Source organism: Ambystoma mexicanum, chromosome 2q, assembly GCF_040938575.1.
Source record: "Ambystoma mexicanum isolate Mex_15411 chromosome 2q, UKY_AmexF1_1, whole genome shotgun sequence".
In the NCBI taxonomy this organism is placed as follows: domain Eukaryota; kingdom Metazoa; phylum Chordata; class Amphibia; order Caudata; family Ambystomatidae; genus Ambystoma; species Ambystoma mexicanum.
In genome coordinates this window covers 984,533,867-984,560,080 of record NC_090924.1, presented here as the reverse complement: position 1 = coordinate 984,560,080, position 26,214 = coordinate 984,533,867, and the positions used below count along the sequence as shown (strand labels likewise).

The window sequence follows — 26,214 nt, the reverse complement described above, 5'->3', positions numbered from 1 at the left end:
CCATTGCGAACGCTTGGATATGTGACGTAATTGCACTAGGGCACATAGATAAATGGAAACAGTCAATATTCTTCTTGCCTCCACCGATAGATGGATACAAAATACAATACTCGGGCCTTTTTCTGCTGCGGGTAAGGTGGGCGGGTCGAGGCCGCGCCTTGCTTCATGGGTGTTGTATGTCACTCCAATGGAAAGAGGAGGCATTTTAGAACATGCGGACTACATTGCCCAGGAAATAACTAGGTCGGAGGAGCGGACGCGCCTGTCCTCACGTGACCGCGGAGAGCGAAAGGGCGTCGGTCTAAAGACAAGGGGCCATTTTGTTGTAGGAGCGAGAGGCAGATCCTAGGTCGCGTCAGCTGTTTGCTCGCTTGTTTTGTTCTCTCCGCATTCCTTCCTGCTTTTACCTAGTCCCAACCAACCGCCAAACCGCGTCCTTTCGGACCCAGTCAGAGAGAGCACGAGCTGCGTAGACCTCGCGCCGCCCTATTTCATCGCTACCGCGTTCAATTAATACTATCGCATGTCCACTATCCAGAACCTCAGCTCTTTCGGTAAGTGGGAGAGGCCGTTCTTTCTGGTTTGAAATCTTCGCCACGTAACTTCACTTAACATATCTACATCAGCCCGTTCTGTAGAGGCGGCTGCCTAGTGACAGCAGCGCCGTGTTGTTTGTTTTCCTCATGCTTGGGATGTACAGTTTACTCAGTATCCTGTTGGGTGGAGCCGTACAATTGAATGCTATTGGCTGTGTCAAATGAGCAATATTCGTTACAATACCTATTTAGTGAGGGGGCGTAAGTGGTAGCCTGCCTCTTAATAGGCGGAAACACACAAAATCACCGGGTGTGTGAAAATGTCCGATCATGTGACTGGCGTTCGGCGCTAGAATTATTTATCTACTTCAAATGGGGTTTGGCGTTTAGTTGGCTGCAGTTAAGCACCACTTTGCCTGCTAAAGGGTGGACAGGGCCGAGCCCGTACCTGGACCCTGGCTGGTGCAACCCTGCGCACTGTGAGCGCCGCATGTGATGCAATACACGGCACTGAAATCCGATGCGGCTGTTTGTCACACCCGAGGGAGGAGTCTGTCACCCTCTTCGCCGGCCTTGATGCCTCCATGACGCTTGCCGTTTAAACTGTGTTGGGATATTGCGTGCAATTAACGTTCTTCTGTTTTTGTATTTAATATGCCAATTGTTTCTGTTATGCAGACCCCTTTGCCGATGCGACTAAGGGAGACGATTTACTCCCGGCAGGGACAGAGGATTACATTCACATAAGGATCCAGCAGCGGAACGGCCGCAAAACGCTCACCACCGTTCAGGGGATCGCAGATGATTACGACAAAAAGAAGCTTGTGAAGGCTTTTAAAAAGGTAAATGCATTTCACTCGGCGGTGCCTACGTTCCTTCATTGGTAGAAGTAATTGGCAGCTTGTTTTTTGTTAAGGGCGCTTGTTCCACTTAATCTTTAAGAATATTGGCGTTAGCAGAAACGTGAATAGCCGACTTTGCAAGAAGTCCATCACTGAAAATTAATCCAGGTTTGGAACTAATTATACGCGGTCCCCAAACGTTTTAGCACTGGCATACCCGGTGAGATTGTCTTCTGACCCCCTCCAAGTGGGAAATGTCTTCGTAGCTAGAGTAATTACAACACGTTATTAGTGAGATGCAGCTATCTCGTCGATAGAAACTGAAGCCTGGAGAAAAACACTAAAAACTGGTCAACGTGAGTGCAAATGCCACTGTTATGTGCATAGTTGCTATTATGAGCTGAGAATTAAACACTACGGCAGTAACTGGAGGACTAAGCATGAATCAATCATTTAGGACCCTTTAGTCAGTGTCTTTTCTATGTAGTTTATGCATGTCTGTGAAAAGATTACAAAGAAAGTCAAGGTTGGCGGTGAGTGGGGGGACTTTTTCGTTTTCACCATCAAGCCAACTATTTTAGTACTATTCCCAGTATCAACATTGGCAAAATGTAGAATTGTATTGAGAAATGCGATGGTAACCTTTTTTTCACTGGAAAGCTGACCGAAGATAAAGGCATTTCGTTAGGAACACGAGCCTTATTACTAAAACAAGATATGCCATTTTAGTCCTGATATGGCGTTCAGTGGATTAATTGAACATGAGTGTTTTTGTTTATGGTGGGAACAATTCGTTGAGATTACTCTTTTGTGGTGTTTATGCTCTGCTGCCTAGTTTTCTGGGAGCTTGGAAGTACATTTTGCTAACTTCGCGATCATTGAATTGGGGTCCTACTTGGTACAGTTGAAATGCCTTTCTTTTCAGTGCATCCTGGATGGCTAGTCATGTGTACAAGTGGGATATTGGTGTGGTTAATACCTGCTTTTATATTCCTGTAACATTATTTTTCAGAAATTTGCATGTAATGGTACAGTAATTGAGCATCCTGAATACGGCGAAGTTATTCAGCTCCAAGGCGACCAGAGGAAGAATATTTGTCAGTTCCTTCTGGAGGTGAGTACCTTGAGTTATTTGCACCCTTCACGGATGGACCTGTTTGTACCAGACAGCCTCAAATACTGGGGTCCTGCACCCCCTTCACAGGCTGACACCCAATGCCCATCAGTGGCATGGCAACTCCATGCCCTATGTGACTTGAGTTGCCCCCATGCTTATCGCTGACTAGGTCTGGCAAAATGTTGCAGGGACAATGCCTTCACCTGTTTGCCTTTTCCACGGAGTTCCGGACAAAATAAGTTTGTTTTGAAGTGTTTCTACCAAGTGCTGTAAATGAACCTATTTGCCTATGACTACCACTTTACTTTCTGACTCCAGAAGGAAGGCTGAGCTGCTTTTGAAGGGATTTGGCCCTGCACCTTGTAGATCACTCTGGTCTTAACAGCAGATGCTTTTTTCTATTGATTTGCAAGATGGTGCTATGATGCTCCCTCCATAAATGCTACTCTGGTAGTCTCTTCCATTTTTCATACCTCTCCCATGCAATCTCTTTGTGTCTGTCCCTTTTTTCCTGGCAGGTTCTTGTTAACCCCACCCTAGACCATTGTGTTAATCTTGTAATTATATTTCCTCGTCAAACTTCCCATTGGTTACTTTTCCATTGTGACCCCACCCCCCACAATTTCTGCTCTTAATTGTAAGGCACTCAGAAATGTGATGGCAACTGTCATCTGTGTTTTGCATAGCATTTTTCAACCTTAATAAAGATACAATAGTTAAACTAAAAATTACAACACATGAAAAAAGATAAAAGCTTAGATCTGCATACCATAACCATTATGTTATATGCCAATGACATGTTGTATTTCATTATACCCCCACGCTTGTAAAATGCCCAATAGAGCGATAACAGGATATTTATCTCCACAATTGAACCTAATGAACAGATTTCTTTTTTCAGTATCATTCAATCCCAGAGAATTTAAAATGCCAAAAACTGCAATACAAAATGACCTATTCACACCACTCAAGCAAAGCTTCCAAATAATCATAATTCAATAGTTTAAATTTCAAAAGTCTTGACTATTATTATCACTCAACATGATCACATGTTCTAGTTTCTTTAGTATCTAAATCTCCACATAAACAACTTTACTTTGAACGTCCTCTGATTTAAAACGTGTTCTCCATAAATGTTCCATCTAATCTTTTCTGACTTTTGGGCAGGAAAATCACTAATATGCTACAAGCGTACCCAGGGCCTTGTGATCATGGTGGAGATGGCTCATCTTACCATGAAAGTAGTTAAACCCCAAATCTCAACAGCTACCCTTAACCTTTTTCGGAGTACGTTTCAGATCTTCTATAGTGGAGCCACTCTTGCCGAAAATACACTCGCACAAATCAAACATTTATAACGGATTAAGCTTTTTTTGTTGACCGAATTGTATTCAGTTCCTATAAAGAGCCTAGGGCCTATACCCTATGGATTAATTTAGGGATTGCAGTGCTCATAGAGACGTACAGGTTAAAAGGGCCCTGTTCTAAGCCATTTTTAACTGGTATTACTTAAAACCCCTGAATTATTTAATCTAACCTGTACCTGGGTTGTAGACTTATGTAGTTGAATAATTAATTTCAGTAAACCCAGGGGAATGCAGCATTTAAGCTTGCACCACAATCTATTTCGACTCACTAAATCAAAAGTAGCGCTTACATCAATGAATTGCCATGTAGCAACCTTCCAGGACCGAGTCCTTTGGGCATCTAACACTACAACCATTGGTCCTGGAGGCATCTAGGACTATAACCATTCAAGGAAGTACCACAGAGCTTTCTGAAGCCTGCCTGCCATTTTTTTTTAGTCCTTCTTACTTAGCCCAAGATTCAAGTTATTTCAATAATATAGCAGCAAAGATTTTACTGTCTGTGTTGGTTGAAATGGGACAGTAATTCCTGGGGTCATTTTTGGACCACGTTTGTAGATGGGGAATTATATAGGATATATGCCACGTGGAGTGGGATTGTATAGGATATATGCCACGTGGAATGTATTGGAGAGGATTTTAATTCTGGTTTGCTGGACTCCGCCTCAAGCCTTTATTCCCAGAAGGATTGTATGGCCCTTCACAACTGCCTTAGTACAGTTTTGTAAGGATACAAATTATGACGGCGCATTTAAGGCAATTAGTGCTTTCTCTGAGTTCTCGTGATGTTCATATTTGTGTCCAGGGTGTAAACCTTTAGTACTGTAATTTGGTGAGCAACTTTTTTTTTTTTTTTTTTTTTTTTTTTTTTTTGGTTGCATTGCTTGGGGTGTTTAAGACATGAGGATACCAATGAATCAGTCTCACTGCGCCCCCCCCCCCCGGTCCCCCTCAAGTCCGAAAAAAAAATGTAGGTGAATGCAGATTGGAGCTTTCCGATGTGCCGGTTAGGCGCCCATAATTATCCACTTAGACATAAGTAGTGTGGCGTCAGTAGGGAGCTATGTACTTAAGTCGGGGTGGGGGGAGGGGTGTAGCTTGACGGGGGGGGGGGGTATTTTGATGGGGAACCTGCATTGTCGATAATTGGTGTAGGGAGACCACCCCTTTCTCGGGGAGAAATGGGAAGGAGTCAGTTCTTGGCTATCAAACATTTCTTCTGCAATAGTTTTCTCGGACAAACGGTGCATAACGTACATAATGTGGAATTACAGGGTACCAAAGGCACGTACTTTTAAGCGGCTGCCTGCCCAGCTACAAACTACACGGTGACGGTAGCACCCGACTTCACGCACACTGGTCTTGGGTCACTTGAACGTGGAGAATCCGATGCGCCCAGGCAAATTAATATTGTAGAATTAATGTTTTGTTTAGCAGCTCAAGCTTAGTACCCACGACACACAATCCATTGCAAAACTGCAGGTAACTTGGCAACCAACTTTGTCCTTTTTAAATATTCTGTTCAAAACACATTTTCTACAGTCCCCAATAGTCTGTCTTGTGGATGTGAGTGCCTGTGGCAATATTTGCTGCCTTCTTTGTGTTTAAACATAACCAGGAATTGGAATTACTTACTTTCACTGTTGGCAGTTATTGCATTTGTTGGTTTCTAATGTGGGGGTAAACTGTTGTGTAATACCCGATGATGCTTCTATAATAAGCCTATAAACTATGGTACATGGTCGCTAATCTGCTTTGCGACTGAATACGGCAATTAGAAGAGCAGGGCAGGCTTGCACATTTTAAACCCAAGTCTACGTTTCCTCAATTGTTTTTCACGCTGAAGGTGTCCTACCTACCACATGTCTTAAATCCCCACCCCACCTTAGAATATTAAACGCAGTTTGCGACAGGTCCTGTTTATTTGAACTTCAAACTTAATTTGTGCAAAGTATTCTCTCAACCACACATCAGTTGCCAGACTGTTTTATGCACATGTTTTCCTGCTTGTGTAATAAGCAACGGAGTGAAATGGGTTTGCCCAAAGCAAGATCACTGAACATCTCGTTTTGAATGACTGTGAAATGGTTCTTTCACTTCCACCGTGAAAGATGGGGCATTGCCTTATGCGATTACCTGTATGCGTTTGTCCCATGGCAGACCTAGTACAAAAACACTTTGTCCATCGATTTAAGCAAAAATAAGTTTGCCCATCCTGGACTATTGGACAAGCAATAAAAAAAGGTACTCTTGCATGTGTTCAAAATTTAGCATTGATGTGATGCTCAGTCTTCTTTTGCCATATCCTAGTCTATTTTGGAGTTAATGCAGTCCCAGATGCAATGTTTGTCCTAGAATTTCCAGTACAGGTTGAGGTTCAAATCATCGAATCGGGTGCTTTTTAACTTCACAATTCCTTCAGACAACTGTTACATGCAGGTTTATATTTGGAATTGATCTCTTCATGAATGTAGGTATTATACTTCTTTCAACAATGCCTATTAAACCAGTTACTACAGGAGCATAGCAACTCTACAGGGATTAAATTAATATTCGATGAACTAGAGCTACAAATGGTGCTTATGGTTATCTGACTCATAAAATAGACAGGAATTGGTACATAACATGCCACTGATTTAACTTGCAGATAAGATAGGGTGCCACTATGGCTTTAAATATTCCACGTGTCCTTGGTTCTCCCTTGTACAGAAGTAAACCACATCAGTACTTTTATGGCACCTGTTGACTACGGGTGTTGGGTAACTCTTGGGGTTGAAGCCAGCACTGTTGTTTTAAGCAGATGTTTAATATCTCCCAGCAATTTCACACATCTTAGTGTTGCAGGAAGGACCAAGTCGCACACATCCTCCATCATAGACTTTTATGTGGTTTCTGCAATCTTTCCTCACCAAAGGATCACACTTTTTGGCTATTGGATGACTACCCTATTTGGGGGGAAACCATGAGCACTATCACTTGGTGGAGTGGTAATTGTAATGGGTTATTTATAACCTGCTTAATATCCAGAGGTTTCTAAGCGCAGGCCCAGGGATCAAACTTGCTCCCTTGTCTTGCTTCCAACTGAGCTATCCTCCCGTCTGCCTTGCCAGGCAACCCTTTCATGCTATTTTAAAGACCGTTGGTAGCTGATTGGTGGAATCCATTATAGGCGACTTTCTTCACCTTTTTGATTCAGAGTTGGTGCTTCCCTAGTAGCTTTATTAGCCTCCTTGCTTCTCCCAAATATCAAGATTTCTAATTGCCGTTATAGGGAATTACATGATCCACTAGCATTTCAGAATCTTAAGGACTGTTCCCAGTTGCTCCTCATGTTCGTCCCACCTGCGGTCAGCACTGAACTCTGATGTTGTGCCTTTGATCCCTTCTCATTGGCATCTGCATGGAGTGCATTTTCTTCAGTCCCTATGGACCTCCTTGTGCATGCCAAGTTCCTCTGCGTCTGGATCGCTAGTTTCCAACTGGATGACATGGTGTGCTGGGCCCGTGTATAGCTTTTAACTTTGTCTTTTTACCCATGGTTAAAGAACACCATGAATAGTGTTTTAAGGTATCCGTATGATGAGCTCTTGCACGATTTCCTCACCTCTGACTGTCCGGGCAGCTCCGCAGATGGCACTGTTGCAGTGAGAAAAAACCTTGCATACCTTGTTCTGAAGATGAACCATCCAATATGGATGTGAAGAAATTGGAGATCCCGTAGCTCACAGCATGGATCGGGCAAGTCTCACGCCCCATTACATTGGTCACCCCTTCCTGGACACCATACTGATCAGTTATTGGACATCTCCTTCCCATGTTTTCACTTATGTTTTATTTTTTTTTTCATATAAACCTTTGCTGTGATCATTCTTTAAACTTCATTGCTTTAATTATGTATATGTTGTGACTCTTTCGTTTTGGAGGGGGTGGTGTACAGTAGTGGTACTCTGGCTGCATCCATAACTGTGAGGTGGGGAACGAAACAAAATGCTACCTTATGTGCTGTTGCTGCCTAAAGACACTTAAGAGGATAAGGGTGTACTACTTTGTTTATTTCATATTGTGTGAATTTAAACACATTATTTGTGCTCTTATCAGGAATTAAACGATTTGCGCATGATCACTCATTGGCTAAACGGTTAACCCGTTACGAATGATCACTTGACCACACGCTTCAGGATTTACTTGGTGCAATAATAGTTCTTCCATATATAGTTTACTTGAAAAATGCACAAATTGTAGCTACCAGATTTCCTTATAGAAACATGATCAGCTAAAATATCCCTGTAGCTTTGTTTTTCATATCCTGAAGACCATTGCTCTTGTCATACAAAACTCCTCCCTATCCAGGTATTGTACCTCATGGGTACAATATCTTTAAAGGAGGGGTTTATTGAAACTGGCACATCTTTCCTAGTTCATTGGAAATGTCCTGTCCATCCCGTGTAAAGGGTTTACTGGTGTTTTCAAGGTCATTAAGTTGCTGACTGCGGCCCCAGACTGTGCTACTTGTCTCTCAGCCGGACTGTAACTTAGATGTTGGGGGTGGGGGAGCACACAGAGGGGTGCTTGCTCATGGCGCAGCGATTATGCTAAATTTGTCTTTTTTCGTGACCCTTTAAACTAAAAGGAAGTACTTCAAAGGTGTTACCGAGTACTAATGCTTACTTGCGCTCCCACCTCTGCATATGGTATATGAACAGACATATAATTTTCTTGCCATTGCTGTGCCAATTAGCCCAAAAATTCCCAGCCCCCACGCACAGGCGTAGTTCCCTGCACAAATAGATTTTGGCTCAGCTTTGTGGGGAAATAGCCCAATCTGCCAACCCTGGTTACTGAGTGATCTTTGTTTAACCAGGCTTATGTGATCCGCTTCTCACGCAGACATTCTATGTCCCTGGCACTGCTTAATTAACTGAACATAATTCACATCAGTGAGTTGGGCACTCACAGGAACCTTTTAGGGATGTTCAAATTACTTGCACATAGTACCTACTTTTAACTGCGCATTAGGTGGACATTTCCTTTTTCTTGGATATGTCATACATTCAATCCGAGTTTTGGGTGCACCTTTTTAACTGTTCTGTTTGTTTTGTTTCAGATTGGCATTGTCAAGGAGGAGCAGCTCAAAGTTCATGGTTTCTGAGATGCCCACCGCCACATGAGACTTGCATGTTTATGCTATTGCCCCGCAAAATGATTCTTTGCAATAAACAGACTTTCTGCTTGTCTAGCCACTTGAAGTGTTCATGTTTGCATGACTGTAGAATATGTTTAGTGTGTAGGCTAGGAACACACAAAGAAACCACTGTGAGATGGTAACATAAGAGCTTTGAGTTTTAGCACATTTCCAATGGAAATGTAATGTTTATTAATTTCCCTTGCTTTAATGTTTTTGTTGTATTAAAACCATGAATGTAACACGGCAGTCTCTTTTTGTTCTTGCTGTCTGATACTCAAACGAGATTGTTATGATTTTTGTGATTCTATGTGCAGGGGAATGGTGCATAACGAAAGGATGACTTAATTGGAACAGTTTCAACATTTGAATCAGTTTTTAGATTCTCATTTTGCATAGTCAAGTCATCTAGTATTTGACTGGTAGAATCTCATTTAAATTTAATGTGTTAAATGTGGGGTGGTAATTAAACCTTGTGTATTTGATCCACAATGCTCCTGATTTTCCCCTGTGTTTTGATTCTGTGAAAGATTGGCAAACCGTGCTGCAAATCTTTTGACGCATGAATGACTTAAGTGGCTGCGCTGGAGGTGGAGGCAAGTGCTTTAAAGCTTGATTGGCAAATGTCAGTGTTTTTGTCTCCCATAAAAACAATTGTCCTTTATCTACAAGTTCAATGGATTGATCAAGGGTGTGCAACCAAAAGCACCGCGTACACAAACATGCTGTAGAGGCTGGCCAATGTGAGGCATTGTTTGGGGGGTGGGGTGGGTGGGAGAGGAAGGTGTAAGACGAAATGGCCACTGAATGAGATGTGTTATGTGGCCAGGAGCTGCGTTGGTGTGAAGTGCGACCTCCAGGGCGGACGGTGTGCCGAGGCAAGTGCAAAGGTAGACAGAAGCTGGTGAGTGGTCAGGGGCCCCCCCGAGGATGCAAAGTGCCCAAGACACCAATCGGAGCCACTGACATTAGTGGAGGAGGAAAGTCTTGAGGTGCTTTCGGAACGCAAGGTCCTGTTCAAGACGCAGAGGGAGGCGGAGGCTGTTCCATAGGAGGGATCCAACTGAGGAAAGCTAACAACCTCCTGCTCTGTTAAGCGAAAAGCTTTATACACACAGGGATTTGGTGCCAGTGGAACATGAGTTCTAGGAGGAGTATTTTGTATGAGTTGCAGATAGTGTAGTCCCCAGCCCCAGACGGCCTTGTGGATAAAGCAGAGCAATTCGAATTTGATCCATGCAGCAACCGGGAACCATTTAAGATCATTTTTTTTAGTCAGGAGACATCTCGTTTAAGGCCAAGGAAAGTCTGGCTGCTCTATTCTGGATTAACGGAAGGGGTCGCGAGTGGAAGAAGGTAGATGGCTATTGCAATAGTCAAGCCTAGAGAACCAGGGATTTGGAAACCTTGAGCTTCTGGGGAAAAGTGAGAAAAGGGAGAATTCATTTGAGAAGCAAGAGTCGTCGGGATGGCTTGCACAGTTTCTGGCTTCAGAAGAGCAGGGGAGAGCCCAAGAGGGTGGGTGGGTGGAGGGGGGGAGGGAGTGAGGATGCAGGGTTCCCAGTTGGAAGCATCTCAGTTTTTCTGGCATTTTATTACACACACTAACCATTGGGGTATCACAGTGAGGTTACAGACAGCTTAGTAATTAGTCATTGAGAAAAATGTAAACGTGTACACTAATGCAAAGTATTGAAAGACAATATATAATAGAGGAGCAGTAATATTTACATTCTTACATTTGCACGTTTTACTGGTATTGGATAAACATATTTGAAGTCCATGCAGGATTACTTTTTTTTAATGCTGATCGTGGGGGGGTTGGGTTTCCAATGTTTAGGGGCTAGAGATTAGAAACTACTACCCTCCCTGCTCTGGTATTTCTGAAAAGGGGAGTTGCCTTGAATAAGTGGTTATTAGATCTTGGGGATCTGGTAGCTGCTTCTATAGCGTTATACACGTAGGTGCTTTTTTTTGTAGTGGCATTTAAAGGCGATGCATAGTGTATTGAAAATGATCTGGCTTTGATGGGTAGCCAATGGGGAATCTCTACTAATCTTGGAGATGTTACATTTTTTTTGAATTCCTAGTGCGACCTGTAATGCTGTTTTAGTTGTAATTTCGAGATAGTGGATGTTCAGAGTAGTAACATGTTGCAATAGTCAAGCTTTGATATCAGAGCCCTGGACAAGGTAATGCAGTTTGTCGGAGTCAGAAATTGGCAGTTTAGGGCAATTAGTTTGGCGGTGTGGGATGTGGATGAAGAGTGTATTTATATGCTTGGCCATTGTGAGATTGCATTCGAGATAAAAAGGTTTTTACTTGTTTGAGTACAGGGATTAGTGTCTGGGTGGAGAGCACCTATTTAGCTTGGGAGCCCACAATGAGAATCTGTCTTCTCATCATTGAGGCAAAGGCTATTCAGGGCCATCCAGTTTTGTATTATGGCATACATTTTGTTGATGGTGTGTCTTGGGCATAGTTACCTGAGAGAGGTGGAAGGATCTGGGTGTCAACTGCAAAATTGGTGCAGATGACACCCATGTTTAAGGCTGGGAAAATGAGCTTTGTATATGCATTGTAGAGGGTTGGAGATAGACATGAGCCTTGGGGTACTCCAATGTGGACTTGGTTGGGGGTCTGCTGCTTCTTTATCAATGGAGACTCGAAGTTCGTTTGGCAACGGATTGAAGCCGAGATCGTTGGAAATGCAGCAGGGCTGGATGACAGGCAGTCGGGGATGAAGGAAGGTGCGAGTGAGCCAGCAGGAAGTCTGAAAAAAGAGTTGCATCTGCATAACACTGGAAGTGGGGAGAGGAGGCAATAAGGAGTGCCAGCTGAGCAAGGTCGATGAAGATCCAGGGGGAGATATGGATCCCTGCGGGACACCACTGGTGGAGAAAGAAGTAGGAGAGAATGTACCCAGGATGACTTGGGAAGAAATCCGTTAGGAAGGAGGTCTGCCACTCCAGTGCCTGTTCCGAGATACCATGGGTATCGTGGAGCTTTTGTATGGGGATGAAATGGTTGATCATAGAAGGCAGAGCTAAAGTAGGATGAGGACATCTGGGGAGTTGGAATCCAGGGATGCAAGCAGTTCTTCACAGGTGTTCAGAACAGTTTCCATGCCTCTGGATGCTCTGAATCCAGATTGATGATTGTGGAGACCAACTGTGCGAGTTGGGGCAAGGCCTGTTTCTCAATCTGTTTGCCCATGATGGGGGTGATTGAAATAGGGCGGTAGTTGACTGGACAGGTAGGGTGTCCTTAAGGTTTTCTTTAGGAGCAGGCGCACAAGGGAGTGCTGATGGAGGAGGGGAAAGATACAGAGGCGAAACAGTGGTTGCAGAAATCTGCTAGTGCGAGGCAAGAGAGCCAATGTTTGTTTCTGGATGAGTATGGTGGACCCTGTTCGGAAGAAACCTTAATAGAGTGGGCAACTCTGGTAATCTCTTCAGGGGAGGAGGAGGAGGGTTTGGGGTGTGAAGGTTTTCAGGGTGTCCTGTGTTTTGGTGGCAAGGAATGCGGCCAGTGCATTGCAGAGGGCCTGTGAAGGATGAGACTGCGGAAGGGGTTTCTAGCTTCCTGCAGGTTAAGCTGTTAGATGCACAAGATACCTGTGCCTGTATGTGGGCCCTTTTCTTGGTATGGATGGTGTCTGTATTACCTTCGGAGCAGGCGGCAGGCCAGTTTGTCAGAGGTTGAACCTGATGTGTCCCTTCCTACTCTGCACTGACTGGCTGCAGGTTGAGGTTCAGAGTCATGCCAGGTGTCTCACTTAGAGCCTGATAATTGGGGCAAGGATGAAGTGAATATTGGTGATGGCCGAGTGAAGGTTGCTGAGAGCAGTTGGTGGTAGTCTTGAGGTAGGGGGGAATGAAGGTAGAAGCAAAGGCAGCAGTTGGCACTAGTTTCATAGGGTGGATGTTCGAGAATGAGGTTGGTAGGACTTTTGAAGGAGAGGTAGGAGGGCTGAAGAGACCCAGGTGGGAGGAGGTGAGAGGTCTAAGAGGGGGTTGATTTTGGGGGGGGGGGCATTTGAGAGGTTTTAGGGGATGATGGCATCCATGTTGTCTGGCCGAGTGTCGGACAGAGTAGAATGGAGAGGAATAGTGAGGTGCAGAGGTCAATGAAAAGTGGATGCTGAGATGGGAATCAATAGGATGTTGAGGTCACCCAAGAGCAGGTTGGAGGTAGTTGAAAGTAAGGAAGAGCAGAATCTGCTCATTCAGAGGAACAGCATGGTAGCGCCTGGAGGCCGGTAAGAGGTAACAATGGTCAGAGTGGTGGAGGGAGGGATGACCGACTCGCAAAGTAGGCTCTCAATAGAAGAGTAGAGTTGGGTGGGTACGATGGAAGAAGCAACCCACTCAGGTTAGACCCCACCACCAGCACATGAGTTTGAGGCATGGAAATGATCTTTAATCCCTGAGTGAGAATGTCAGTGTCGTCAAGGAAGCCGATCTAAGCAGAATGTTTGGCTGAGCGGGTGTTAAGGGTTGGCAGGTGGCAGAGGTCTCTGCCTTTGAAGTTTTTCTGAGTAGTATGGGGATGTGGTACTCTGATCAGAGGGTGAAGTGACAGTGAGTGGGAGTGGTAGAGGGAGAGGTAGCACAAGGAAGTTAATGAGGGAAGGCAGGATCTAGTCAGGAGGTTGGGTTAAGGACCTTGAACCAGGATAGTGCCTGTGTGGTAGACATTAACGATAAAACATGATGTTGAGAACCAGCCAAGAAGACTTCCCACTTGGTGCCACTGTTGATGGGAGAGGAAGTGAAAGGGGGGGGAGACAGTGGAGATGAGATGGATCCGTAAATCTATCTGGAGAGGGGACAGGGAAAGGATATCCTGGCTTCAGATTGTGCTGACAGGTCTCACCGATGGAAAGGCCAGGGTTTGCATGCAGCATGTCTTTTTTTTTTTTTTTTTTTTTTTTGTTTGTTGATCTATATTTTTTGGTGCTTTTTCATATTGGACTTAGTGAGAGTGGGTAGGAGATAGAGTAGCAATGTGAGATAGAGGGTGCCATTAGGATGGTGGAGGGAAGTTGAAGGGAGAAAGGTGACTGCACAGTTCTGGCCTAATCCCACATGTGGCCTAGTAGTAACAAAGGGAGAACAAGAAGCAGTGCACGTTTGGGTGCAGGATGTAAAACATGGGTGCATTTGGTTTCTAGCAAGGCACAAATGCAGTGAATTATGGTCACAAAGCAGAAAGAGAAGGTGATGGAACATGAATGCTTCAACTGTTCCTCACTGGAGATTCGTTTGCAGGGGTGCTGAGGCCAAAGTTCATGGGAGAGAAGGATGTACACAGCAGGCTGCAGCATAGTTTGTGGTGGGGGGGGGGGTGAAGGGTGGGGGACTTTCTAGGGCTGGACAGGCACAGCCAGGTGCCGAGGTGTGGGTTTTTGTTGGAGGGCTGGCTTCTGCATGCCGGTGCCAATTGCAATGGGGACAGTACTGCAGTAGCTTGAAACCTGGACCTAGGGGTTCTATGTTCTTTCATCACTGGTAATTTCAATGCCTGGCATTTAAACGTGGAAATAATTATGAAATGTTTTGGGGGCTTTCCCCAAACCCCTGACCTATTCATTACCCATTCCCAATCCCTTATCCCACCCACCACCCCATAAAAATGTAGTTTACCATTTATGTAATTCTTTCCACGTTTAATTGCCAGGCGTTGAGTGACTGGCGATGAAAGGGTGTCGTACTCACCTAGGACCAGTCATCCAGCTTAAGGAGTGGGGGATGTCTGGCCTCAAGAATGGCAAATGGCCACAGAAAAGGTCCAACCCCTTCAAGTTGTAGCTTCACATGTGTGCTTTGCAGGATTATCAAAAGCGCTTCATTGCTGATATGAGCATGATGGTATGCTTGCTGGCAGTAATTTTGCCCCAACTGAGTGGGAAGAGCCCATCAGGGCTCACCTTGCGTTCTGCAAAAAATGCTGATCCAGCAGCTTCGAATTGCTGGCTGGTTGGTGGATGAGGGCTGATTCTGCCGATGGCATCGCTGAACACAGCTTATTTTAAGGGCCTAGATGTGGGCTGTTTTTGGAGGGACTGGCTTCAGCCTCTGATTGGCTGATGAGGAGGCAGCCAATTGCAATGGCGACATCAATTCTGCAGTAGCTGGAAACTTTGACCTAGGACAAATTGGCCATCTTAAAGAGTGGGGGATTTCTGGGCTCAAGAATAGCAAATGGTGACCAAAAACGTCCAACCCCTTCAAGAGGAACTGTACATGGGCAAATAACCCTGCATTCAAATTTGAACAAGTCCAAATTAAAAGCTTGCAATAAACAGTAAGATTGGTCATTTATTTTGGATCAAGTTATGGACAAAACACAATTCTCCATCGTTCTCAGGCGTATCGTGGACTTTTAATAAGACGTGATGTTGCAAAACAATTATACATTGCAAAAACCTAAGGTAACATGGGATTGGTTAGTGATTTCGACTACCTATAGGGTTCATATGGGGGTTAGTAACGTTATATTTTTAAACTGCATCTGGTTGCTCCTCCTGTGACCACCTTGTAGTTGGAGGTCTGCTTATTAGTGCATAATAAAAACCACATACTGAAAAATGGAGCACAAACTGGACAAGAAGCAACGCTGTTTATTACAGCTGGGTGAGCACAAATCAAACGGAACAGTGGATTAGCTCTGATTGGTAGGCTGACATCTGAATGGACTATGAACAGTTTTATAACATGAAATAAGAGTCGGATGTCGGGCGCAGCACCGAGAGATCTGCTGAGACCAACTGGAAAAAATACCCCCAATCTAACTATCTTTACTGCTGATTCAAAAAAATGAGCACTCCATAGTCCAAACTGAAAGTGTCACTTATGAGACAATTGCCAAAGCTAACTCTGGCACTAAGGAGCGCTTCACCGTACTGTGAGAACTTAAATCACCAGTGCCACCCCAATAATCCTGTCTTAAAGACACTGCCTGGCGCACAGATATACAAAAGGCCCTCATTGAAAATCACCCTAATTAGGGAAGCATAAGCAACCTTTTCTGGTACCATTTGCTCTTTGGTTACTATGATTTCATAAAGTGCAAGTTTAAAATTACTTGTAAAAAATCAGTGCATGTTATGATTACCTAGTGTAAAGAAAAGACAGTATGCCTAAACTAGCTGTCACTTCCCTCTTGTATAGCTCTAGTGTTTGAATGTGTCTGACACTGTCACTCTTTTTCTTGCAGTATATCGTCTACATCAGGGGTGCCCAACATGTGACATACAGGTTAAATGCAGCCCTTTAGGGCATTAATCATGACCCTCCAAGGTACATGAGTTTAATGATTAAATATTGCCTGGCATAAAGTGGTAAGTCACCAAGTCTGTCATGTCAAGTGTGGGAAGCCTCAGTGGCATATTTTTGGTCTTTGCATCATATGTGCAATTTTACCTCCATTCAAAACATGTTTTCAGCTGAATAATACAAATAAATCCAAGTGGGTATGCCATGAAAAGGCTATGTTTCATGTTTTATAGTAAAAAGTTAAGAAATAAAGTTGATCTTGAGGTTGTTCACTCCTATACACACACCAATGCCCCTATCATTCGTCTTGGGAGGATAGTTGAGATGCAACATGCTCGCCTTGGAAACAAGATGACATGGATCAACGCAGGTTCGATCTCTTGGACCGCGCTTAGAAACCTCTGGGTATTAAGTGTGTTATAAAAATATCACTTGCTCATTACCATGGATAGTGCAGCCCACTATATGGGACTTGTGTGGTACATTCGGCCCTCCCGTGAAATCAGTTGTGTACACCTGGTGTATGTGTTGGGCTAGGGGGGTTCTCACCTTGGCAGGGCTTGATGCCTTCCAGATATTCCCAGCCTTCTTCCCTACACATTTAACAGCTTTATCTGTTGCTTGCTCTATGGCGAAGGGACCCTCAAAGTGTGGCTTGTGCCATGCTCTAATGACATTTCTCAACAGGACCTTGTCCTCTGAATAAAGAAATGGTGCTTTAAGCAGTTCAGATTCTCGTCATTCTCCTTTGACCTCCCCTGCCAAGAGATAAAAGCACTGGCCATCATCGAAGCGAGATATTCATACTGCTCATTGCCAAGAACAGAAGCAACATTATGGGCGTCAGTGCTCTACTGGGAGGAGCAAGGGGGAGGCACATGCATCATCCTGTCACCACCTCATGAGGAGTTAAATGGTAGTCAGATGCAGGCTGATTGCCCAATGCGATAATGCTTGGGGAAGGCAATGAAATCACCCCTTTTCAGTATAATTTTTATTTTGGCAATTTTCTCTTGGAGCAAGCAATTGAGGCGTTAACAAATCATATTTGCTTGCGGGTGATAAGCGCAGGAAAATGTATATTTAATCCCCAGCAGGTTGATGATATAAACACTTAATTTATGAAGTGAGGTCCATTGTCTGATCGTAGGATCTTACACACCCACCACCAGAACTTCTCTGACAAGGAATGTCGTCGCACAGCGGGCATCATGGTGTGAGCATGACCAGCTTTGATCCAGTGAGAAAAATGGTTAGGTGGAGTCTCGGAACTAATTTATTTCTAAAGAATATGCTGCTTGCTTTGGCATCTGCTTCAGGGATGTCATTTAGGGGTCGCCAGAGGTCGCAACTGTGACCCCTGAGGTCTCCCTTGTGACCTCTGTGGTCACCCTTGCGACCCCTAGAAAAGAAGAAAAAGCTTGTAATGCAAACTCATGGGCTATGGCCAGCACCATATGGCTCTTTAGTTCTGGAGTAGCAGGCTTTCTTGTTAAAGCCCCTTAAAAAAAAGAAGAAAAAGAAGAAAAGGAGTGACACAAGTCTAACACTTTCAGCACTAACCCTAAATAAGAAAGATTAGGAATACCAAATAATGTGTCTTTCTGGAATTCTATACAATAATTGCTGGACTCATTAAAGGTTTATTTAAGGCACACTTCAGGGGTTGAGTCACTGATTCAGTCTGTTCTTAAACGCCTCAACTCAGCCTTCATCCTTCTGAGGTCGATAAATGAGTACCAACAAAGGTTGGGTGATTTTGGGTGTATATTTTTTCTACATAAAGCGCTTAAGCGCAAGTGCTATATAACAACACATCATCATTTGGTCATGGACGTCTGCTTGCATTCACAGTAATTTGGTGATCTGGGCCTATACACAATGATCTTAACATACATATGGCGTTCCATTCTTGTATGAAATGTACATCACCTTATAGTGATATAACCATATTTTTGTAGTGTACAATGCTATGTGATAGCACTTCCTGTTTTGTCAACGGGTGAAAGGTTGCGTTCCATCGCATCCCGCGATATCACTTCGGGGTGGGGTCAAATGACATCACTTCCTGTGATGTCACCAGGGGGTCAAGGGTCGTGTGATGTCACTTCTGCTACCCCTGGCATTTTGGTGAAATGACGTCCCTGATCTGCTTCTTTGTTGCCACGGGAAACCACGTACTCCCTCTTGTGCGGGCTTGGAATTTTACTACCATAATGGCTGATGGGAGCTGCAGTGTGTCTATGAGCCTGTCCAATAGGGGAGTGTGCTGCACTGGCGTACCCTTAGCACTTTGAATGCCCTGCCTTTCCCAATGTGACAGTCCTGCATGTACTGTTGACATCCTAGGCAGAGACGGAGTACACTGTGATCTCTTGTCCTCATGCACTTCTAGTGCTATTATGAGTGCTACAAATTATGTTGCTTGTGCTGACAAATGTAGGGGATAATCTCAGGCTCACCACTACTTCAAATGTCCGTCTCTGTTTCAATTTTACAACTGCCATTCCAGTATGTCTTCCTCCTGTCAATGGTTGAGGATCTGTCAATAAAAATAAAACCTCACCTACCGGAGGCAGGAGAGGTTTTATCCCTTACTCTAGGAATGTTGTCATTATATTCTGTGTACATGGTACAGTTCTGTACATAGTTCCCCACTTTTACTGATTCTGCTATGAGTATAACTGGGTTTACAACTCTACACCACACTACTTTTTATCGCTGGTTTTGAGATAATCTCTTCGTATCTAGATGCTCTCTGTGTGTTCAATGTGCTCCTACGCTTTTCAAGAATGGCAAAAAGGGCATGCTCTAAGTACAGAGTGGTGCTACAGCCCATCATAACACTTGCTGATTTCTCTACTGTGAAGACAGCAGCAGCAGCCAGTGCTTGTTCGCAAGGGTAAATACCTTGTCACTGGATCTAAAGGGCCACTGTAGTTATCATAGGCAAAAGGAGACAATTTTTCTAATGAACTGTGTAGATACTGTTATCAACCATGTGGTTTTGAAATCATTAAGGTTATCGAATTGTAAATATGAAAATATGATGACATGATACCTTTTTGCGATACCATTTGCATATGTGTTCGAAATGCAGTATAGTCAGGTACTATTAATCCTTTGGACTATGTTGCTCACAGTTTTTTCGAATGCTTGAAACCCTTTAGATACCCAGTACATTGAGTTTATCACCATGATGAGCTGATCATAGACCTCGTATGCAGCTTATCTTTATGTAAATTTCCTTTGATCGTTTAAACCGCAATGAAGTGCGACGGACATCTGAAATTATCGTTGTTTGAATTCCCTTTGTAGAGTCCTTATATGAAGCCCCTGATGAAGAGTGTCTGTACTTGAAACACTCTGGGCAATCCCTCACATTAAAATTGGATGAATCCATGGACTATTGAATGTCTCTGTTCACTGAATATGCATGTTTTGAATTGACCAAGAAACTGTTGTTATGCTTTAATTAACTAAATTTACCTACCTTTATTTAAGAGTAGAATAGGGTTTTCAAGAAACCTGTTTAGGATTTCTTTGCATACCTGAGGCTACCGATTCCCAATGATTTGCCTAACCTTAGGTCACAAGAGAGTGTGCAGGGGACGTAAGTTGCCACATTGGGAACTTTCTTCTCGCATGAACCAAGGGTAGGTCAGGCTGACAGCCTGGACTCCAAGTGCCTTACCTTTACACTTGGGGTCACCCTTCTTATGGGCCAGAGTCCCACAGTCCCAACAAGTGCCAGAAATGCGGGGTACGGTACTAGAGCCACTGAGAGCCTGATTTACAGCAGGAGGACCACTACTTTTACTCCCACCCACATAGGGTTTATCCACACTAGATTTCTGGGATTTAGGAGAGGAAGGTTTAGATTTACCCAACTGTGACTGCTTTTGTGACTCCTCAAACTTCTGAGAGGCCCCCTTTTCTTTGTCCTTGTCCTTCCCACTGGGTTCCTTAAGGGACACCCGGTGGGAAACGCACTTGTCAGCCAGCCTGGCCAGCGTAAAGTGATCTAAAATGTTCTGGTCAGCACCATTGACACAGCTCTGGTGAGCAGGCTTATGCTGAACAAACAAAAGGTGGGACAATTCAACAAAAGCTTTCCCCTTGTAACCATCAATCCATCCCATCATGTTCATATGTGCAGCACTCACCCAGTCAATCCAAAACACATTCTCTCTTTTCTTATATTCCCTGAACCTTTTAAGGTATTGGGAAAGTGTCTTGCCAAACCTGGCAATCAAAGCAGATTTCATGCACTCCTACTGACCTCTTTCTTTCACACGCCGTTTCAGAATATAGTCATAACCAGTCTGAGGCACTCTACTTAAAACTTAGCCCAATCTCTTTTATCAACATCATCAATTCCAAAAGCCATTTCAAACGCTGCAATCCACTGGAGGATATCAGAGGCCTCCACATACACACTAACCAAATCTTTCATAAACCTGGTGGCAGGGGACCTGACACTCTTAACTGGTTTGGCTGAAGTCTCCACTCTAGCTTTCCCTAGCTGGATTCTCTGACATTCAATGTCCTTGTCTTTGAGTTCAAGATCCCTATTCTTGTGTATCACTTGCTGTGCCAACTCCTCCTTCTTAAATTCAGCTTCAGTTTCCTCAGAAGAGGAGGATGCAGGCATTGTGGTAAACCTCTCATATACAACAACGCAGATAGAAATAAGATCACTCGAAAGGGGTATGGGTTTTGTTTCCACCAATCTACACAATCCACTTCAATTTTGACAAGAATTCCATTAACCTATGAGGAAAGGTCACTTACATCAATTCTTCCAGAACAATGCCTGCGAGACAGAATCTTCGGAATCAGGCCTCCAAAACAAATCAAACCTTTGTGCCCCTAGTGGCACACATAGTCCTGAGGCTAGAGTCTTCGAATACAGGGTACTTAAAGATCTACAGAAACTGGAACAATTGAATAAGAAAACAACGTACCATAATGCAAGCACCGCTGAAAACATAGCTATGAAAAACCTTCTGAACAATCAGGAAATAGTTGTCCGTAAAGCGGATAAGGGTGACGCAATAGTCCTCCTTAATCGGGAGGGCTATATACTTGAAAGCAACCGACAATTGCTGGACCTAACATGCTACCAACCTCTTGAAGACGATCCAATGCCGAGATTAATGAAGGTCATCGCTAATAAAATCACAAAAGCTGAAGAAAGGGGGTGGATAACAAGGAAAGAAGCAGACTTCCTGGTTAAGGATAAACCATTAATCCCTCAATTTTATGTGCTTCCCAAGATCCACAGGTCTCTAACTCAGCCACCAGGAAGGTCTATTGTGTCTGGTGTGAATTCGGTTTTAGAACCCTAAGCCCGCTTTGCAGACAAGTTTCTACAACCATTAGTGAAAAATATGGCTTCATATGTTCAGGATACGACACAGATTATTGTAGAGGTAGAAGGAATATCCTTCGACTCTCAAATTGAACTACTATTGAGTTTAGATGTGACAGCGCTGTACACTAACATATCGCAACAGGCCTCACTTGAAATGTTAGAGGAGAAACTTCTAAAGGATCACATTATCATCAAGACACCCATATCATTCATCTTATGGTGCGCCGAAATGGCCCTGACCAAGAATTACTTCCACTTCAATGGCAACTTCTTTAAAAAAATTCAGGGTACAGCCAAGGGCGCCACACTAGCGAGTGCGTAGCCAATCTTTATATGGAGTTCTTTGAAGTTGGTACAATTATGACAAATACCAATCCCTTTCAGGATAACATCAGGTTATGGCGTTGTTACATTGATGACATTTTTGTCATTTGGAGAGGCACCACAGGACAACTGGATGAGTTTTTGGAATGTCTTAATCAACAGAACACTTTCTTAAAGTTTACATCCTCGTACAGTAATCAGACGGTCGATTTTCTGGACATTACCATCATGTCAGATAACATCTTGAAAATACTCTTTGTAAAGCCATTTAACAAACCAACTGACAAGAACTCGGTCTTACACTACGATAGATTTCATCCCAAGCACGTACGAGACAACCTTCCACTAGGACAGTTCCTTAGATTGAAGAGAAACAGTTCAAGAAGAGTTGACTACAAAACAGAAGCCAACAATATGCAGACACATCTGCTAAAGCAAGGCTATCCAAATAATATTGTTAATTCTGCTTGGAAAAGAGCTGAAAACAACAATAGAGACTCACTCCTCCAATACAAACAGCAGAGATGTGACAAGACCGAGAACGGCTGCCTGGTGTTTGTTAACACCTACAGCCACATGTCAAATACAATCAAACGACTGATCTGCAAACATTGGGATATACTGGAGAAGGGCTCCAACCCCATTGTAAGACCGATCATAGCTTTCAAACAGAGCAGCAATATCAAGGAATTGATAACTCGGAATGACATATCGATGAGATCAACCACTCCCCCCACTCATACACAACTCTGGGGCCTACAGGCATTAACTGGTCATTTCCTGTGCGGGTCCTGTACGTATTGTGCATTTACAAAGAAAAGCGTATCTATAGACATTGGTTTAAAAAACCCTGGCTACAGAAGACTCTGACGAACTGCAACACCAGTTGGGTAATCTACGTGATCTGGTTCCCGTGCAATAAATTGTACGTAGGAAAAACAGAGAGAAAAGTGAAGTTGCGCATATGCGAACACCGCAGTTGTTTAAAAAACTGGACCAGATCGGCCACCAGGGGGCGCACGGATGATGTCCTCCTCCGTGTGACCTCTGTCCCCGTAGGTCTGCGAGGTGACCTGAGCCCCAACCTCGTGACCCCCGCACGGTGAAAAGAGCAGAGCATCGTGTGTTGGAATACTCCTGCACCTCCCTGGAGAAAACCCGATCGAAATCGGACCCGGGAAGCCCGATTAAATTTCGAGTGAAGTTCTTCGCTGGTGACGGTGGGAAATCGGAAGCAGACGGGCCGGGTTGGCGAATGGACCTGGTCGGCGAACAGGCCCATCCGGAGAGTGAGGCGCAGCCTATGCGGCGCTGGCCATCATGCCCCCCTCCGACCCACAGAGCTGCTCCCTTGCAGTGCCCCCCACTCGACCCACGGCGTGGACCCTCCAGCTGCACCCTTGGGCCCGTGGACTATTGGAACACGGCAGAGGCCCTGCCAAGAGGTAAGCTGCGCCTCCAACCCTGCGCAGCCCACGCTGTCTCACGCGACCGCGGTGCATCAGAGTGCCGCGGCCTGTATGCGGGGCCCCGGCTCTCAGAGGAACTAGCTGGGCTCACGTAGTGGTGGGCCTCCACGACAAACGTTCTGCGCATCGCAGACCCGGGCCCTGGCACGCACGAAAGACGCGTGGGATCAAGCGGGACTCGCATGATTTGAGGAACCCCCACCTTGGGAGCCCCGCACACCGCATATCATCTGCCCCTCCCAGTGCACAGGGCACGGATCCTTCGGACTGAGGGTAGGGGCCCCGAAACAGGGGCGTGTGCCTCCTCAGGTTCCCGGTACCGATCGGAGTTGACACCAAGGAGACATCTTCCGGCCTCGCTCCTGCACCGGGGATCCATCAAATCCGAAGATTACCTGCTGGAGGGTGTCGCCAACTCGTCCCCCCCACTGGCGGATGACTGAGAATTGCGCGAGGCTACAGAGCAGTCTGAGGGTGAGGCCCACACGTTCCTTCCACGCCTGCCCAAATCCGGGACATCGAGGTAAAGCACCTACGTATATGCAGGCCAAAATAAAGCTAGCCAGTTACGCTTACGCTCCTTCTGCCCACACACTCATCGCCCCCACGATGGCAACGGAATCCGTGGCACATGGAGAGACAGCGGCCACAAAAGGGGATATAGTAGCCTCCTGATGGAGATAAAGAATATGGGGGCCAACATAGGCGGCAAGATTGATAAAATCACCCAACGTATGGATAAGATTGAGGACAGGTTGGAGGGGGTAGAAAACAACCAAACCTCCATAGATACTATGGAAATACAGCTCGAACACAGAACCACAGATCTAGAACAGCGGGAAGAGGAATACAGGCTAAAGATGGATGATTTAGAAAACCGGGAGAGGCGGAACAATTTACGTTTTTTTGGGATCCCGGAGCAGGATGGGGAGACTGAGGAGAGCCTTAAGGCAACACTTCATGATATTATCAAAATCTTGGTGGCAGATGATGAGATTGACGAACAGAGAACCGAAGGGATCCACAGAGCAGGTGGCCCACCCGGAGGCCCGCTTCCATATATACCAGGACAAAGCAAAGATTCTCGAGAAGGCAAGGCGCGGAGGCGTGATCACCCTCAACGGTGCCCAGGTCACCATATATCAAGACCTGTCTGCCATTACATTGGCGCTGAGAAGGATGTGTGGCCTCCTGACTAAATGGTTGAAGGAACGGGATACCAGATACCGGTGGGGATAAACCTTCTCGCTCTCTTTTGAACACGAAGGCACGAGAATCAGACTACGGTCGGCGAGGGAAATAAAGGCCTGCATAGCCGAACTTGTTGATCCGCGCGAACGAGGGGAAGAAGGAAATAACCCGAGAAACAAAGGGAGAGAATGGAAACTCCAAGGACCGAAGAGGCAGAGAGTGAAAGGGTGGACAAAATTTCAGAGAGGTAACAGCTCCCCGGAGGGGGACAAGTGAACTGGAGTACCGGCGACTAAGTTGACACTATGAGTATGTTCGAGACATGGGCCGTTTTTGGCCCAACACAAAAGTTATACTCGAGGTTGTAAGTTGTGGTTGATGGGGGATTGGCTCAGACCTATGTGGTGTTCATTGATAATTAAAGGACCGTGCAATGATGGTCCCTACAGGTGGTTCGGGGCTAGTTCAGAGAATCTAACTGGACTTGCTCGGACGCCGACACATGGGGGGAGGGGTGCGTGGGAAGGAGAGGGGGGATATTATGCAAGACAAGGGGGAAGGTGGAACTGTTATAGAACTTTTACTCGCTGCTGAGATGGGACAAACTTCAATATTGGTTGAGGGCTCTAAACACAAGGTATGGCAATGCATTGTTGTGAATATTGTACTGTTATATACTGATGGCCACCTCTGATGGTAACACACGAGGCCCCTTGAAAGTCGGGACACTTAATGTCAAAGGCCTTAGCTCACCAACTAAGAGGTTGTTAGAGCTACGGGAATTTCGAAGGGCTAATATTGATATCCTACTCTTACAGGAAACAAAATATATGAAGGGGGAGGAGAGGTCTATTCTGGGGAAACGTTTCGGCATAGAGTTTTGGGGCTCGGGGACACTGCGTAAAGGGGGAGTGGGAATCCTTATCAGAAAGGTACTTGATTTTCTTGTCTCCAAGACCTGGTCAGATGCAGAGGGGCGGGCCTTGTTAGTTGTGGGGACCATTGGAAAGGTGGAAGTAGCGATTGCCACAATCTACTCCCCCAATGTAGGACAGCTCCGATTCCTCTCTAAAACTGTCTCCAAAATAATGTTGGAGGCCACCGGCCACCTTATACTAGGCGGAGACTTCAACTTGTGGGCGGATCACAACCTGGACCGGAAAGCAGGGCGCCCGGGAGTTGAAGCTCCTGCGAGAGGGGAACGTAGTGACTTTGTAAACATGATGCAGGTGTATGCGCTGGTAGACACATGGAGGGCGATGCATCCTGATGAAAGAGGGTATACATTTTACTCACCTCCACACAATACTTTTACCCGAATAGACTACATATACCTTTCGCGAGGGCTGAACGAAACCACCACACATTCGGTGATTACTCCAATAACATGGTCGGACCATGACATGGTCACAGTTGATATACAATGGCAACATCTGCCAATTAAGGGTGGGAAGTGGAGATGTAACTAGGCCCTGTGGAGAGACCCTGTTTTCAGAGAAGAACTTGAAACAGAGATCAAAGAATACTTC

At 44.9% G+C, this 26,214-nt stretch overlaps 1 protein-coding gene across 1 annotated transcript; it reads left to right on the top strand.

Annotated features, from left to right (window-relative positions):
- The first annotated feature begins 305 nt into the window (after positions 1 to 305).
- Positions 306 to 9,286, top strand: EIF1B (eukaryotic translation initiation factor 1B). Its single transcript, XM_069648291.1, has 4 exons — positions 306 to 554; positions 1,215 to 1,378; positions 2,391 to 2,492; positions 8,967 to 9,286. Exons 1-4 carry the CDS (start codon positions 524 to 526, stop codon positions 9,009 to 9,011), a joined length of 342 nt encoding a protein of 113 aa, XP_069504392.1. The 5' UTR covers positions 306 to 523; the 3' UTR covers positions 9,012 to 9,286.
- The last annotated feature ends 16,928 nt before the right edge of the window (positions 9,287 to 26,214 follow it).